Source organism: Vipera ursinii (assembly GCF_947247035.1).
Source record: "Vipera ursinii genome assembly, chromosome: 4".
NCBI classification, from domain to species: domain Eukaryota; kingdom Metazoa; phylum Chordata; class Lepidosauria; order Squamata; family Viperidae; genus Vipera; species Vipera ursinii.
In genome coordinates, this window is record NC_139514.1 from 59,934,777 (window position 1) to 59,952,899 (window position 18,123).

Below are 18,123 nucleotides of genomic sequence, written 5' to 3' on the forward strand. Positions count from 1 at the left end.
TCAGCATGTTTATTGATCTTATGTACGAAACATCCATGTAAATACATGGAGTAATTTTTAGCATATTCATTTTATGTTTTCTTAAAGGGCACAGATATTCAGCAGAGTTCAAATGCTGCTTTGAAAGATTATCCTGAAAATCAAGGAACAGATGTTTCAACTTTGATTACTTGCATACCTAATGAAGGAACACTACAACCTTATCAGAAGATTGTGGTTTTTCTTTCTTTTAGTCCAGAGTAAGTGGTTTTGTAAACTGAAGTAATGAGCACAATGAAAATGATAAAAGCTGTAGTCTGTGTGTATGTATATATGTGCGTAGGTGTGTATACATGTATACATACAAAACCCAGGTATATATATTCCTAATTTCATTAAACAGAATTTATTTTCTTCACTGTAGCAATAATCTGTATCTATTTATTGTAATTAGCCTATTTTGATGTCACCCCCCACAATGTAGAACATACCAAAATATAAATTCCATTGAATTTTAAAACTTCTTTTTTAAGATGAACTATAGTAATATAATTTTCCAAATCCAATTATGCTTTCCCTCTCCTATATCCATGTGAATTGGGGTGCTGGTTACTGGCTATGAAACCTTTACACATGCCTTCTTGTTTTGGGCTTAAGCAATGATTGCTCTTATTGTTAAAGGATTCTTGAACTATGCAAGCTCAAGGTGCCCCAATAGTAGAGGTATAATAGTATAATCAGGCAACATAGCATCAGAAATTATAAAAAAGGGTGGGAAATGCCAAATACAGTGTGTGCATATGTGTTCAATGATTTAGAAGTTGGTAAATTGAAATCTTAATATCAAAATAATGTCATTGTCAAAGATGTCAAGAAATATTCATTATCCTGAATTGTGAATAACCTAATCTAATGTAAGTATTACATGTGGCCTTATGATTAACAAATGAGAATATTTATTATGAAAAGATTCTGTTGAAATTACATAGAACATTTCAATTCTACATATCCTGATTTTGGTAAGTTAAATTTTACAGCCTGTGGTTCCTTAAAATTATGGTATCTGATGCCCTTTTATTTTGCTATGTAGTTTGATATCAGCAGTTACAAATCAGTAAGCTGAATGATAGAAATGTAAATGTAATTTTGAATTTTATAGGCAGCTGCAAATTGACAGGGACTTTGACAGAACTCCATCACGAAAAGATTATGCTGTCTTTTTGAAATTTGAAGCTGTAGGAAGCAAAGATGATTTCTTACACACAATGCTTGGTGCTGAAATACCCATCCAAGGTATGGTATGGATAAATACTGAATTAAGTGTAAAATAAATGTATTTTCTAGGAAAAGTAACGAGATCAATATATGTATTGTTAAAAAACATAAAATTAATTTCTTGATGAGCATCTAATAAGAACAAGTTCTTCTTTCTAATGTTGTGTATAAGATAAAGATATTTTGAAATTTGTAATGCTATAATGCTGATCTCATGGAATTATTTATATATTTCATTAGATAAAAATTATAACCATAATATTGATCACAATTATTGCATCCTATGGAATTTCTTGAAAGTACTTTAATTCATATTCACAAAATAACATTTCTAATCAGTTATGCAGCTTTTGAGAGGCCTTATTTTGTTAGCCTTTCTGAAATTATAAATTCTGGTTCTAGATGGGACTGCCAAACATCACAGTTTGGGCTTTCAGGTATTGTTGAAATATAATGATGAACATTTCCACTAGAATAAATTTGAAAGTTATGGCAATTGAGTATACGTAGAGTTGTTTAAGATTGTTTGAAACTATAGCTTGTAGATAGGTTGTTATAGGATACTGAGAATCTTGAATGTTTGAACTATATTTGGAAATCACGGTTATTTGATAAAAAATCTTTATGTAGTCTTCGTGGCAAGAGTCAGGGATATTGTATTGGCCATTATTTCATGTCCATTTTAACCAAGAAGTCTAACTCATTAGATTAAAGCATTCATGACCTATGTATTGATTTATGCAACCTCATTACTTGTTTTAGTGAGTGAACGTGTTAATATAGGTAATTTAATATTACTGAGTTTAGGAATATTGATCATTTTTACCCAAGTAAGATAGATTTGTTAAGTCATTTTAAGATAGAATTTTTTTTAAGGAATCCTAGATTGTTTTAATATGGCAAACTTAACTCCATCTTCAGACATCACACCAAGCCACAGGTCTGCAACCCGCGGCTCCGGAGCCGCATGCGGCTCTTTCAGCCGTCTCCTGCGGCTCCCAGTCCTCTGCCATGTGCAGTCCAAAAAAAAAAAAAAAAGTGGGACTAAAAAAGTTCAACCAATCAATTCAAATATGCAGGGTAGGTGCATATCTCACCTTGGCTCCACTCTTCAGTCAAACCCTGTTCTGCACATGCGGACACATTTTTTGCGGCTCCCAGTTTTTCCTTTTGTGAGGGAACTGGTTCCGAGTGGCTCTTTCACTGTTTCAGGTTGCTGACCCCTGCACTAAGCTAATCATCCTCATTTGTGTTTTTGTTGCTAAGAGCAGATAAAATCAGCTTATGAACCAGGCTACTTGAACTATCACATAGCTAATGCCCAAAGGTACAAACAATACATGATTATGGCTATCTTCTTTGTTTTGATGAATTATTAAATAATTACAGAAAGATCCCATTTCATGCTATGCAGAGGATACTAGGACATTAATACAAACAAATGACACCATCAATTTCCTTGCTATCTATGGTCAAGGTTAATTTGTCAGGGTAGATTAAGGTACTGCTAGTCCATCCACTCCCAACTTGCCCTTCTCCTTCATTTAATCATTTAATTATTTTGGTTAATTCAGCAGGTTTAAAAACTCACCTACATTTAATAATACCTGGGCTTTCCTTTAGGACAGGGGTGTCAAACTCAATTTCATTGAGGGCCGCATCAGCATTGCAGTTGCCCTCATGGGGCCGGGTGGGTGTGGCCTGGGTGGGCGTGGCCTACTGGGTGGGCGTGGCTAGAGTGCATATGGCCTACTGGGTGGGTGTGGCCAGCTCTACATCATTTGCATCAAGGGTGCCTATGGGGGCCTGGGCAGGAGTGGGACAGATCTGGGGGTCTCTGGCAGAAGGAGGGTCTCTGGGCCAGGGCCAAGGCAGTGGGGGCCGTTCCCTCACTGTTTCCAGGATGGCTTTGCGGGCCGCATGAAACCACTTCGCGGGCCGGATCTGGCCCCCGGGCCTTGTGTTTGACATGTCTGCTTTAGGAGTTGTCACTTAAGGCAGCAACTGCATAGCTTTACCATTTGAGTGCAAGCATTTGTTTTCAAGAATGCTTTATTATTCATGTGAACAGTTCTTTGTAGAACAGATTTTTGTTATTAGCTTCCGTAAGTTTTTTGGTGCATTAGAGAACAATATTTGTATTTGTAATGCATTATTTGCTCCTTTATAGCAGCATATCCTATGAACACTTACTGGTATACTGTTACTCTCCATCTCAATGTCTTTTTCAGGGAATCCTCACTGTGTTGAATTGGGATTGATAGGCTCAGGGCTTCCAGTCATGTTGACATTCACCCCAGGACCAGTTGTCAGTTTCAAAGAGTGTTACATTGGTGAACACACAGATCTTGTTTGCACACTCCAAAATGAATGTGATGTTCTTCCAGTGACATTTGTTTTTCATAAGATTGCACATTATAATATTTGCCCTGAAAAGGGAAAAATAAAAGGAAAGTCTGCAAAGGTATTAGCATATTTTCTTTCATTCTTTATACACTATATATTTAATTTGTAAGATATTTCATGTTAGAGTGTGTTGCATTACATAATATTGTACATTTAAAGAAACACTCCTTTTTTTAGCGCAGAGAAGGTAGCAGAAAGTTATAGATCAGGGCTTTTCAACCTTTTCACCCATTGTACCACTTTTAGGATATGGCAACATCCGAGTACCACCAGTCACCTAGCAAGGTGTCAAGAACTTGATGACCCCCCCCCCAAAAAAGGAAAAAAGTGATTAAATACAGGTAGTCCTCGAATTACAACAGTTCGCTTAGTCACTGTTTGAAGTTACAATGGCACTGAAAAAAGTGCCCCCCAAGCCACAGCCGAGCAAGACACCTGCCTGCCCACCTGGCGGTGCTCTTCTTCCTGTCCGAGGTTTTCATTGTTGTGAGCATTTCTGTTGAGGAGTGGCAGTGTGGTTGGGATGGGGGGCGGTGTTTGGTTTTTATCCCCCCCCTTCTGGGTGGTTGCAGCAGGTTTTGGTCACTTCACATGACCCTGGGACACTGTGACCATCATAAATATGAATCAGTTGCCAAGCATCTGAATGTAAATCACAAGACGCCGAAGATGCGGCAACATTCTAGCTGATGGGCGCTTCTTCTGGGCTCAGCAGAAGCACCAGGATCAGCGCCGAGCTCCACCGGTTCAGCTCATTCCCCTCCCCTGCTACCATTTTTCTAGGACGGTCGCGTACCACTTGCCAGGTGCCAATGTACCACATGTGGTACCCGTACCACTGGTTGAAAAGCCCTGCTATAGATGATGTTTGGAGATGCAGGAACTGCTGCTTTTCTGTTCTTTTTCTTCAAACATGGCAAAGAAGAAAAAGTAACCATCTGTCACATATTGTGACTTTCCATTCTTAGCATTAAATCCTTTTTTCTCTTCTTCAGTTTTTGGTTAAACTACATTAGCCATTTTATTGCTTCCATATGCTGGTTCTCTCGTTACTGTTCACAATATTTGAATTGTAACTCATTTTCTCCTATGTAGTAGTCACTATTATTTTCTTTATATTTATTTCTCAGGTACTTCATCAATTACAAGTTTATACTCAATTCTAAGTTATGTTTCCTTGTCTTGCATCTTCTTTATTTCCTCTTTTCTTTCTATCCTGCTTGGCTGTATTTTGCTGGTGTTCATTCACATCCTCAAACTTTTTCTTCAGTTGCTAAATAGCATGCTCTCTTCTTCTTTTGTTTCTTGGTGAGATTCAGTTTTTTAGAATATTTTATTATATAAGCAATACGTACCTAATTTCTAATTTACGTCTCTCATTTTATTTTATCGTTATTTGTTTGGTACCCTCAATTTCTCTTTCATTATCCATTTGTATATTTAAATATTATGTCTATTTCATATGTGAACGAGAACATGATAATATATCATTCAATTCTGTTGCATCATTTCAATTAGAAAATTTTTACAATTTTATTTTTTAAATATAAGAAACAAATCAAATTAAAGTTTTAAGTAAATAAGAGTAGGCATAATGTAACAAATTGAACTTTTTATAACTTGCATTAGCTTTTGGTTTCCTTTTTCTATGCTTAATACTTTTCTCCTTTTATTTTCAGGATGTGATATTTTCATTTATCCCACGACATATAGGAACCTTCACAGTGAGGCAGAAAGTAGATATTATAGGACCAGTACCAAAGAAAGATGACTTTCGGGTTTTAGAGATGAAACCATTTCATCAAATACAGTTAGTTTTTTCTGGCCTTTGCAAGTCGGTATCTGCTAATGTTGTGCTGAAAAGCAACCCTGGTATGTTATTAATTAAAAAGTGCTAACTTTTTACTGAGTTAGAAATATGTTTCTTTCTGAGAAACAATTTAGACATTTTCCCAAGATAAAAGTGATCTATTTATCACCTGAAATGATAGAATTCAGACATGTTGTCCTTATGAAGAAGTAACTGATTTAAATGCATTATTAATTTTGAAAATTATCTGGAGGTCCATGCAGCTTAACATAAATCTTTTTTGAAATTAATTTTAGTTTTCAGTTAAGCTTATTTGTAATATTCCTTTTAAGATAAGTAGGATACCATAAATCTCCAGGATTCTAAATAGATCATGGAAAGTTCGGAAAGGCTGGACAAGCTAGCTGTTTTTCCTGTGATTTTTTAAAAAAAAACTAAATAGAAAATTTTAATGTCTCAATTACGTTTTTAAACACATGGATTTAATTTCCTATATGGGTGGGAGGTGTTGATTTTAGTTTTAGCCTTTTACTTTCTCTTTTACAATTTATAATAAACTTAGCACTTAGACTTACTGTATATACCGCTTCATAGTGCTTTACAGTCCTTTTTAAGTGGCTTACGGAGTCAGCATATTGCCCCCAACAATCTTGGTCCTCATTTTATCGACCTCAGAAGAATGGAAGGCTGAGTCAACCTTGAGCCAATCAGGATCGAACTCCTGGCAGCGAGCAGTGAATTAGCTTGCAATACTGCATTCTAACCACTGTGCCACACACCTGTAATCTAAGTACTATTATAATCTGCTTTTGTGTGTGTGTGGGGGATTGGATGTGAAAAATATGCCACGATGTTTTCTTTCCATTTGAAATCTAGAACACTTACTGGGGCAAAAATATTAATGTAATATTAAACAATATGATGACAAGTCTATAAGTTACAGATAGTTTTTAACTTAACATCTGTAATTGACCCCAAAACTACCAATTTTACAATCGTTTTTGTGGGAGTCATTAAGCCAAAACAGTGATTGTTAAGTGAACCTGTTTTAGCCAATGGATTTTTATTTTTTCTGAAAAACGGAAATAAATATAGCTTTCCAACAAAATATATGAATTGTGACTATGAGATGCTGCAAATGGCTGTAAATGCAGCCTGGTTGCCAGGCACTCAAAATGTGTTTGTGGGCACATTAGAGTCACAAAAGGGGCATTAGAGTCACAAAATGAGGTCCTAAGTATTTTTTGAAGGGTCCAATGTAACTTTGAATGATTGCTAAGTGATAGGTCGTAAGTTGAGAACTACCTGTACTCTTTTGGAATGGAAAACTAGGATTGCTAGAGCATTTTGGAATTTCAGATTTCTAATAGCAGTTCAGAGGAGCTCTTCTCCATGTGCATGGTTTCCTGAAAGTCTCCCCTGGATTGTTCAAGGCATGCATGCTGATTTTGCATTAAAAAATATTTTACTTAAATGTCAAGCTGAATAGCTGTGGGTATATGGAGCACTACTAGTAAGCTAATAAATGTAACTCAGATTATTCAGGTACTTATAATGTGTAGAATGCATGTGGATGCTTTGGATTCTAATTGGTGAGAAGCAGAAACCGCAATTGGTTTCCTATATTTCAAAATGATGTTCCTTATTTCCATAGTTCTTTTTTAGTACAAGAATACCTTTTTTATATAGTTCCTGATATTTGTTTGGAAGTGAGCTATAATTTAGTCCTGAAGCTTAATATTTTATACAGAAAAGTAAGTTTTGCAACAGGATTTTCAAAACCTTTAGTGTACTCAACTAAAAAAATACTAGCTCTTTGGGATATTTTTGTAATTATTGAATGCCTTCAGTTAATTTTTATTATTTATTTTGATTTATTTATTAGTATCTGCTCTCACCTTATCTATGAAAAGATTGAAGCCTTCTGCTTCAGTTTATTTTTGAGTTATCATTTGATCATTATAGAAATATAACATATGAACACATACGCACATAATGATTTAATTAAATCTCTTTTTGGTGTTTTATATTTGCCTGGTTTTAGGAATAAGAAATAGAATTAACATGCATAAATTCTGAAACATATTGCCATAAAATAGAAATCAAATATGTGATACTAACTAGTATATTTTGAAATTTAAGTTGTGTGTAATATCTTAGTTTAACTTTTTGAATGATGCAGTTTATTTTTTTGTGTTTGTTTTCTCCAATCAGTTTTACTGAAGTTCATTTTAGATTTTAAAAGGCTCAGTCTGAAAATTGTTACATTATAAGAGGTTAGGTGTGGATATGATCCTTAACTGAATAAAATGTTACTGTGAATTTAATATTGTAGAATTTGTGGGAATAAAGTACAATAATTAATATTTTGGTTTGCTTGTCCTATATAATACACTTTTTATTTAAATCCTGACCCAAGGTTTAACACCATTGATTTCCAATGCTACGGGGACATTTATAGCTACCAAGGGGGATCAACTGAGTGATGTTGCACCAGTAGCACTACTTAAATCAGATAAGACACAATTACATGCTCACCGGATTAATAGGAACTTAAGCAATGTACTAGTAGCTCTTCCCAATGATCGTCCAGCCAGCATAAGACCTGCTGAGTTGCATAAGGATTACAGGTATTATAAATAATGATGATCTTAAGACAGGTTATGTTTATTATTTTATATGAGTATTTTGCCATAGTGAATATTATGTTTATAGTGGGAATTATTTTTTTCTGTAATTAATTTTTATTTGTGCAGAAGTTTATGTGCTGTTAATATTTTCTTAAATCAAATTCCAATTATTTTGTCCTTTTGTGCTTGCCAGATGCAATGATTAGCAGAATAATAGGATATAATATATACTATACTATAATATATATATATATATATATATAGTATAGTATATAGTATATACTATACTATAATATATATATATATATGTTTTCTGAGGTTTTCGCGGGTGCCTGTATGTGGATCCTTGGTTTTTTGGGTTTTTCCCCGCGTAGAACTAGAGGTGTAGGCGCAACGTTTCGACGGAATCCCATCCGTCATATATATATAGCAGTACTATTTTGATTCTTCAATGCATATTTAAATATTCCATATACTAATGAAGTTGTATGTCATTGTTCTGATTTAGGACTATTTTCACAAAAGTTCCCAGATATTGTTATATAGATCCAGAGTTCTCTTACACAGTATATGAAGAACTGGAAAAGCAAATGAATAAAGACTACTATACAGACTACATTCACAATTTAAGAAAAGTCCGTTTAAATAAAAAAGAAGCTCAGTAAGTTGCTTCTAGATGAAATACCCAAATCTATAATACTGATTATACATCTTTACTTATTTGAATGTCTTTAAATCTCTACTTACTCTACTAAGTCTTTGGAAAACAATACTTCAAAGAATACGGAGGCAGAAACAGCCTGCAGACTTTAAAAGTAGCTGTGTCTTTTCCTGAAATAATTTAGTACAAGGTTTCTCAGCTGGGCTTCTGTGAAACCCTAAGGTTTCATAAAAGCTCATCAGACATTCCCCAGGAGATCTTGATTTATTTTGAAAAAGCAGAAACCAAATCCCATAAACTCCAACATTGGGTTGGCTTGCTAGATGGGGGAGGGGAGGATTGCTGAGGAAAAAAGACAAGTAGTGGATGCAGCCTTTTTGCAAGTGCAATGGCTGGGAGAGCTGTGTCTCAGCCAGGATTAGGCTGGCCTGGGCACCAATGGTAGCAAGTGCCACCACAAAAGGGGGGGGGAAGAGGAGGAGGCAAGGGAAGGGGAAGAGAAAATGGTGGTGGAGGCTTTATTAGATTTCAGGAGAGGTTGAAGAGTGCAGATACAGTGGGACCTTGATACTCATCATTAATTGGTTCAGGAAGGTGCAGTGAGTACCAAAACCCAGTACCAAACAGATTCTTCCCATAAGGAATAATGTAGTGAGTCACAAGAAAGCTGACACCGACAAGTTCTAGCTTGTTCGTTGAGTATCAAACAAACAATGAGTACCGGGACAAGATTTTCATGTCAAAATGCATTGAGCACCAAATTTGATGATTTTCAAAGCAGTTGAGTACCAAGGTACCACTGTATTAAGGGGATGGTATTGGAGGTTGCAAGATATGATGCCCCTTCTAGTTTTGTAATGGGGTCTTTGGGACAAGGAAGGGTAAACTAGATTTGGGGAACAAGCTTCATGAAATGAATATAATAATTTTATAACTTCTGGTCTATATTTGAGCCTGTATGTGCATGAATTCCATATTGCATGAAAAATATTTCAAGGGCAACTCCAGGCTTAAAAGGTTGAGGAAGGGTGATTCAGCAGCTGCAATGGGAAAAGATAAGACCGGTTCAAATAAGCTACAGATGGCTGATCCCAAAACCTCCAAATTTGGGGGTAGTATTAAAAATTATTTCAAAAAGACTTTGAAGTCCTGTTTTCTGATCAGTTTTTTGTAAAATTTCTTAAATGCTGAAATAATTCTGTGTAGCTCAGGGGTCAGCAACCCGAAACAGCAAAAGAGCTACTTGGAACCGGTTCCATCATACACACAAAAAAGTGGGAGCTGCAAAATGTGTGCGTGCATGTGGGCATGCACGCGCATGCGCAGAACAAGCAAAAACATACACCACCCTGATGCCCGCACCGCATCCACACGCACCTGTCACTGCCCAGTGCCGCCAGCTTACGGGGGGGAAGGGACGGACTCGCAGGCCGAGGAAGGAAACAGCCTTTCAGAGGATCCCACCTGGCCCCCCTCGGAGGCAATGGGCCCTTCCCCCGTCTCCTGCAGCGCGGCTCCCTCGAGCCGTGAGGCACCTGTGCGACGGCGGCGATGGGTCTCCCTGGCGACGGGCACTGGGTTGTGGCGGTGCCTTCAGCCTGGGCACCGCCGGAGCCACCCAAGCGCCCTGCCCCTCTCCCGGGATCTCCAAACCTCTGCGTTTGATAAACGCAGCAGCTCTCCAAACGTGGAGGCGGAGGTTTGGAGAGCTGTGCAGCTCTCCAAACCGCCCCCGCCCCGTTTGCAGAGCTGCTGCATTCCTCCGCGTTTGAAAGAAACATGGACGAACGCAGCAGCTGTGCAAACGGGACGGTGGGAGTTTGGAGAGTGCGCGCGCACCTCTCCAAACCTCCACCATCCCATTTGGAGATCTGCCGCGTTCGTCAAACACGGACGAACGCAGCAGCTGTGCAAACGGGACGGTGGCAGTTTGGAGAGTGCACATGCACCTCTCCAAACTGCTGCCGCCCGTTTGGAGGTCTGCCGCGTTCGTCAAGCATGAACGAATGCGGCAGCTGTACGAACGAGACGGTGGAGGTGCAGCTGTACGAACGAGACGGAGGTTTGGAGAGGTGCGAGAGCATCTCTCAAAACCTCCACCATCCCGTTTGGAGATCTGCCACATTCGTCAAACATGGACGAACGCAGCAGCTGTGCAAACGGGGCGGTGGCGGTTTGGAGAGTGCGTGCGCACCTCTCCAAACCGCTGCCGCCCGTTTGGAGGTCTGCCGCGTTCGTCAAACATGGAACGAACGCGGCAGCTGTACGAACGAGACGGTGGAGGTGCAGCTGTACGAACGAGACGGAGGTTTGGAGAGGTGCGAGAGCATCTCTCAAAACCTCCACCATCCCGTTTGGAGATCTGCCACATTCGTCAAACATGGACGAACGCAGCAGCTGTGCAAACGGGACGGCGGTGGTTTGGAGAGTGCGCGTGCACCTCTCCAAACCTCTGCTGCAGGCAGCAGTTCTGCAAATGGGGCGGGGGCGGTTTGGAGAGCTGCGCGCGCAGCTCTCCAAACCGCCGCCACCTGTTTGGAGAGCTGCTGCCTTCGTCAAACATGGACGAAGGCAGCATCTCTGCAAACGGGGCAGTGGAGGTTTGGAGAGCTGCGCGCGCAGCTCCCCAAACCTCCGCTGGCGGAGGAGGACTGGGAGCCGCAGGAGACGACTTAAAGAGCCGCATGCGGCTCCAGAGCCGCCGGTTGCCGACCCATGGTGTAGCTGAATGAATATTAGAATATAGAAATCTGTGTACATTCCAGCTTTACTTGCTTTATCCAGGTATCAGCTCTGATCCTAACTACTTACAAATTGATCTCACATTTGTGGTGTCACCTCCATTAAGCTGCATTAGAATTTTAAACGTGCTGTTAATACACAGAATGGTAAAATACAAATAAAGCAAGGGAATGTTTATTTAGATATCCACCAAGTCACTAGTTTAAACATCCTCAGATTCCTGCTGTATCAGAATTGATTGTTGTGAACTGAAATAACTGCCTCTCATTACTTTTGAAGTGCTTGCTATTACATAGGGCAGTGGTGGCGAACCTATGGCATGGGTGCCAGAGGCGGCACTCAGAGCCTTCTCTGTGGGCACCCGCGCCATGCCTCAGAAGTGGCAACTGTCCCTCTTCAACCAGCTGCCTGTTAACTTGCCGAGGTCCCACGTGGCTGGATGCATCCCGGCACAGCTGGTTTCTCTCCCCCCCGCCATCCCTCCTGGCCTCGCATGCTCTCCTTTTCCTGGGCATGACCCACTGCATCGCCTCCTCAACTGTCGGCTGACTATCCATCTCGGAGGCGGCTTCTTTGAACTGCTGGCGATGTGCTGCAGAGCCTCAGAGTATGCCGGTCGAGGGGCCGGCGTGCTGTGGCTACTGACAGACACCGTTGGCCTCCATGCGCTCGTTGGCATCTGTGTGCGGGGGCCGATGGTGTCAGGCAGTAGCCACCCCAGCAACATTGAGGTGACCACACCCACTTTGACTACACCCACCCAATCTTCCATGACCACCACAGCCATACCCACCCAGTAGGCCACGCCCACCTGGCGGCACCCAGCGATAAATAAGTGGGTTTTGGGTTGCAATTTGGGCACTCGGTCTCTAAAAGGTTCGCGATCACTGACATAGGGTTTAGACTTCTGGAGGACTCACATGATTATTTGCTATTATAAATGAGGCAAGAAAACATTGGTCCAGTGGTCTTGATAAAGATTTCAAACAGGTGTACCTGGCAGTTCTGAGGCTGATGAGCCAAAGAGAAAGAAAATGCCACTGATTTGAAGTCGCCTAATTTGGAGATCTCGCTGAAAGGATCTAGGGTAGCAATGATATTGTTAAGAGAATTTTACTTTCATAGTCACTTTATAGAAAGTTGCCTTTGGAAAATAAGCAATAATTGTTTTTGAAGAAAAAGTTCAAAGGTAGCCGGGGGAACTGAATATCCACCAGAAGTTTCAATAACAGTTTGGCAAGACATTGTTTGTAAGAATTTTCCCTTCACACGCATTCAGTTAATAAAATCCAGCAAACAAGTTAAGTCAAAGTTTTGCAAAACTGTGTAATATATACTGTATGGGCTAGATAGTTGAATATGATATTTTTCTTTATTCTGACACAATAGGATCTTCAGAATGCTTAATAATCCTGTGGACATAGGATTAAAGCCAGCATCAGGGCTAAAATCTCCTATGCTCAGAATTTTAAAGCATGATAACATGGAGAAAGAAGCTGCTTGTGTAAACAGAAATAGCCTGTTAACTAGTAAACAGCTAGGAGAAATCGAATCTAGATCTATACAAAAAGAGGTACGTTTACTATTGATGAATATAGTCTCTTACTTTTAGCTTCTCATAATTTACTTGACTTACACTGTTTACCCCTGCTCTATTAACCATTTAAATGTACTTTTCATATTCTGTGTATTTCCGTGAAGTCCCATTTAAATTAATAGGGTTTATTCCTAGAAAAAAATAAATTATTTGCAGTCTATTGCATCGATTTGAAAACCCTATCTCCAAAATCTAGTGTGTGATACGATTGAGAGAAGGAGCAAGCTACTATTGATCTCCTACAATGTCTGATTAAAATGAATTACCAGGGAAATGGCATTTTCAGTTAGCAGAGCCTATATCACTGGGAAAAATTTATAGTTAGAAACAGTACTGATGTGTTTATAAGACTCTTATTTTGCTATAATTTACATAGAGACTTTTGAATTGGGGAGGGGGTGCTATAAAAATTATAAAATAAACTTGAAATGTCAAGTTTGTTTTACCATACTTGAGATTGGCAGGAATATATTAGATTTATTTGGAATATTTTTGTAGTCTTATGTTATACTGTACCATTGCATATTTCACAAAGGAAATTGTGCCATTTGTAGTGAACCAGGGCCATCTTGTGGCCAACTATTATATATTACTAAATTAGGGCATCTCTATAATTCATTTTCTGCGGTTTGGCATGTAGATATTTAAAATTAAAGTATTTTTTTAACCTCCTCTCCTTTAAATAAACTTTGATATTTTTTTTAGAAACCTTGTGAGTTATTTTATCTCTTTAAGGGAGAAAGGGGGCTCAAACCTCTAGTCATATGCCTATACTCCGTAGGCTCAGGAAATTATAATGTAGCAATTATTTCATTTTCCCCCCACCACATTTACTTTTTTATTTGCCAGGAGGGCACCATATCTGTCATTCTCATGGCTGGGGAATAGCAGGAGAATGTCAGGTGAAAGCAGTTGAAGAAGTTGCTGTCCAGTAGTTAGACTAACGAATGTATGTTTATACATTGATTTGTAATAATTGCAGACATAATTTTTTCTACATGACACATTTATATATAAATATAAACCTTTATTGTTAAAGTACAACGTGTACGTTGAGATTAGCTGAGCCTCCACCCCGTGCTCTCCCCCCCAACACACAGTGACAACAAACCCTCCATCCTACCACACCATGTGAACCAACTACACCACACACCGGCCTCCCAAGTCAATTCTGCATAAGTTCGCAGAGATTATATCCCATTTAAAAGCCTAACAGCCCACGGATAAAAGCTATTTTTCAGCCTGTTGGTACGGCTGGCTATACTCCTATATCTCCTACCGGATGGTAGGAAAGTAAAGAGATACCGTCCAGGGTGTGAGTCATCCCTCACTCTTCCAAGGCAACGAGCCCTGGCGATGTCATCCAGTGGTGTCAGGGAACAGCCCACAATGTCTTGTGCTGTGCTTACTACCCTCTGTAATACTTTCCTGTCCGCGGCTGTCAGACCAGCATAACAAACCACAATACCATACGAGAGGACGCTTTCTATAGTAGACCGGTAAAAGAGGGTCATTAGCCGTTGTTCTACCCTGTTCTTCCGCAAGACCCTAAGAAAGTGAAGCCTCTGTTGGGCCTTTCTAGCCACCTGGGTTGTGTTAACTTTCCAGGTCAGATCTTCACAGAGGTAGACTCCCAGAAATTTAAAGAAGGAAACTGTCTCCACACAGTCCTCCCCGATGTAAAGTGGGGCAGGTTCCTCCTTTTTTCTCCGGAAGTCTAACACCATCTCTTTTGTCTTGCCGATGTTTAGGTGCAAGTTGTTGTTACTACACCATATGGATAGTTTTTGTACCTCCACGCTATATGCTGTCTCATTTGATCCAGTACTGTTTTTCTTAATTTTAATATTAATAAATTGAGGTGTGAAGGAGAGATAATTAAGTGAATATTACATGGGAACAGATAGCCCCTTCTCTAAATAAAAATAGGATAACAACTTATGGACTGAATTTAAGAAGGTGAAGAATGTGGATTTATTGTTGGAATGCAAAAATAAAGGTGAACAGGAGGAGATTGTTGGCATGAGAAACTAAACAGGAATGCTTACAAAACTAATATACTCCTGAGCAAGAGCATACAATTTCAGCAGGGCCTCCTGTTTATCCGTGAGAAAGCAATGAACCTGGTCATCCTGAATACCAATCACTTGCTTCATAGCTTTTACCCATCAGTGACCTAGTGATTTCTCAGAATTGCTAGAAAAAGTAGCTGTTAGTCTCTGTTGTTGTTGTGTTTTTTTTTGCAAAGGAGGTAATCCATGAAACCTTGAAGTGGAAAATTGGCTCTTAGGAGATGGTGTAGCTTGCAGTCTTGGGTACCTCTTTAGTGGGAATGACATTTCTTCAAGGGAGGTGGTGAGTCCAACAAATCTTGGAAAGGGGAAAAGAACAGAGAAGGCAGGAACTCTTGTCAGCTTGACAGATTTTCTGAAGCATTTTAATTTAGGAGTCATAAAAGCACAATTTTTTGAATTCAGTCTTTAGGACTTTCATATATAATTAGACAAGAAAATAGATGCGATACTTTTGTATCTAAACAAATTAAGCTCTTTTAATAGTCTGTGGGGTGGTGTTGGTTTTTTCTTTTATAGGTGAATGATTGTCTTAATCCTGAACCATTGTCTCAGCAAGAAGTTGAAGACTGCAGTCTAATTTTGACACCAAAACAGCTTCACAAAATAGTCATTGGTAAGATAACGATTTACTAAAACGTATTTTCCTATCTTAAATTATCAACTATTGTATAGGTGAATGGAAAATTGGAGAGAGGTAGAATAATTCTAGAAGAGCATATAGATGATTTAGTTTGAAGAATATGGAACCTTAGAGATTAAATGCTCCTGAGACTATTGCTCTCTTTTTCTTTCAAACCAACTTATTTTGAGCAGTTGACTTGTGGAAACTTTTCTTGATGATATGTACAATAGTATTGGGGTATATTTGCCAAAAAAGAATTACATTTTCCTCTTAACTTGTACAAGCTGAACTTTTGTTTAAGCAAATCTATTGTCATTAATCCCTTATCTGCAGAAAGAGAAAGGAAAACCACAATTGCAATTGTATTTTCATGTTTTCAGTTTTTAAAAATGAATTATTTAATTTTCAAAATAGTTATAATAAATACAATAAAGTATAGGAATATATAAATCCTCTGAAACACTACAAAATAATAGACCACCTTTCAGACAATAGCTGAAAAGTTAATAAAACCAATAATACTTTAACTAAGCTAAATAAATATTTTAATTAAATATTTTTAACTTCCATACAAACACTTCACAGTAAGGACATGTTTAAAATCTGCGGGAGGGGGAAGGGGGTTTTTTAAAGGAAAACTGTATTTTTAAAACTTTTCAATAAAAAAAAAATAAAATAAAATCTGCGGGAAATTTATATCACTAGCTGGGCCTCATTACAGGGAATACCCCTCTACCACAACTGAGTGAATATAAACAGTGTTGTAGTCAGTAGTGCATCCTGTCGTACAAAGATTGAATAAATGAACTAGATATAAAACTATATAAAAACTCTTTGAAAATGTCTTAGTAGTTAACTGGCAGATGGTACTGTGTAATTAGGGGTTTCACTGAGTAACCTAAATACATATTTTGCCTTTGATGTGGTCCTTGCACAGCTTGAAAGAGAGTTCCTACACAAATGCGGAGTCTGAAAAATGAATTGTATATGGAATATTGTACATATATAGGTGTGCGCTATGATTTATGAGTATATTACCCTTATCTATAAAACTATTATGCCTTTTCTATTCCTTCCAGGTCCTTCCACTCTTGACTTTGGAGAAGTCTGTGTGCATTCTACAACTGTCAGAAAAATGCATATCATAAACAACCTACCTGTGCATATATGGATACAATTAGAAATTAAAAGTGAAGAACTGCAACGGACTAATTCTTTGTCGCATGTCATAACACCTTTTATGAAAACTTGTATTCCTGTGGTGTTTGAGAGGGACACATTAGGGAACTTTAAAAAGTAAAACTAATTTCTCTATGTAGTAATTTGGTAGTCGAGAAATAATTCTTCAGTAATAACACTGAGCTGAAGGGCAGAATAGGATTCTTGTTGGAAAGGAGTTGTAAAAAGATGATTAAAAATTAAGTATTCTTTTGTAAGATTTCGTATATGTTGTCCTAACCAAATTAAGTTGTAAGAATTAAATTTAGAGACAGTATAAGAGCTTAGCAAGTCTAAGTCAATTTCAGTATTCCTAAGTTGAATATAATCAATGGCACAGTTTTACCATTGGGGCTACTTGATGGCATGGTAGTAATAATATTTCCATCTGTCAGTTACAAAAGGATACACTGCTTGGATCTGCACATATACTATACGATACATTACAATATCCAAGGTTCTTGAGAGGAGCCCAGTGTGCTTGAAAACCTGAAAACCCACCAGCTAAAGAACTGGTAGCTAAATAAAATATCAGTACCATGTAACATACAAAGTTAGTCTAAAATCTATAAAAGCTAAAGCTATCTCTATCTAACTATAGAAACCTACTGCTGCCTATTATCTATAAATGTTTTATGCTTTTGGATAGTTTCTGAGCAGAGTTGGAATGTTAGGTAAGCCATCCTTCAGTAGAAAATGGGGGTTGAATTTTGTAGCTTTCCCACCCAATTTTCTTAAGGAGTGGAATAATCTTCCATCTCCAGGCTTGCTCATCAATAAAACAGTTTAGAAGGATGTTTGCTATAGATTCTATTTCTCTTTATCCATAAGATCAGACTCTTCCAAAATAAGGAGTCTTGTGATATTTGTCCTCTGTTGCTGCAGAAGGATATAAATTAATGTGTACACTAAAGAAAACCCATTTGTGTTTATAAAAGGTTAAATTATATAGGTATTTAGTAGGAGGTCCAGGAGAGACTTTCTGAAACTTTTGACAAATCTTTGTAGGATTCTGTTTCGGCTATTCTTGATTTGACTATATTAACAGTATCCTCACAGCTTATGTGATGTAGAAATTCAAATGAGAATCCATGTGTCTGACTTTTCC

General features: G+C 38.3%; 1 protein-coding gene across 1 annotated transcript in view; it reads left to right on the forward strand.

Annotated features, from left to right (window-relative positions):
• CFAP47 (cilia and flagella associated protein 47) overlaps positions 1-18,123 on the forward strand; it is a 208,227-nt gene that overhangs the window by 8,182 nt on the left and 181,922 nt on the right. Inside the window, exons 6-14 of the mRNA XM_083362899.1 lie at positions 88-239; positions 1,139-1,272; positions 3,486-3,718; positions 5,340-5,532; positions 7,890-8,100; positions 8,609-8,761; positions 12,893-13,076; positions 15,692-15,788; positions 16,877-17,093. Of these exons, the coding sequence (XP_083219025.1) occupies positions 88-239; positions 1,139-1,272; positions 3,486-3,718; positions 5,340-5,532; positions 7,890-8,100; positions 8,609-8,761; positions 12,893-13,076; positions 15,692-15,788; positions 16,877-17,093 (1,574 nt within the window). The remainder of the gene's footprint in view (positions 1-87; positions 240-1,138; positions 1,273-3,485; positions 3,719-5,339; positions 5,533-7,889; positions 8,101-8,608; positions 8,762-12,892; positions 13,077-15,691; positions 15,789-16,876; positions 17,094-18,123) is intronic.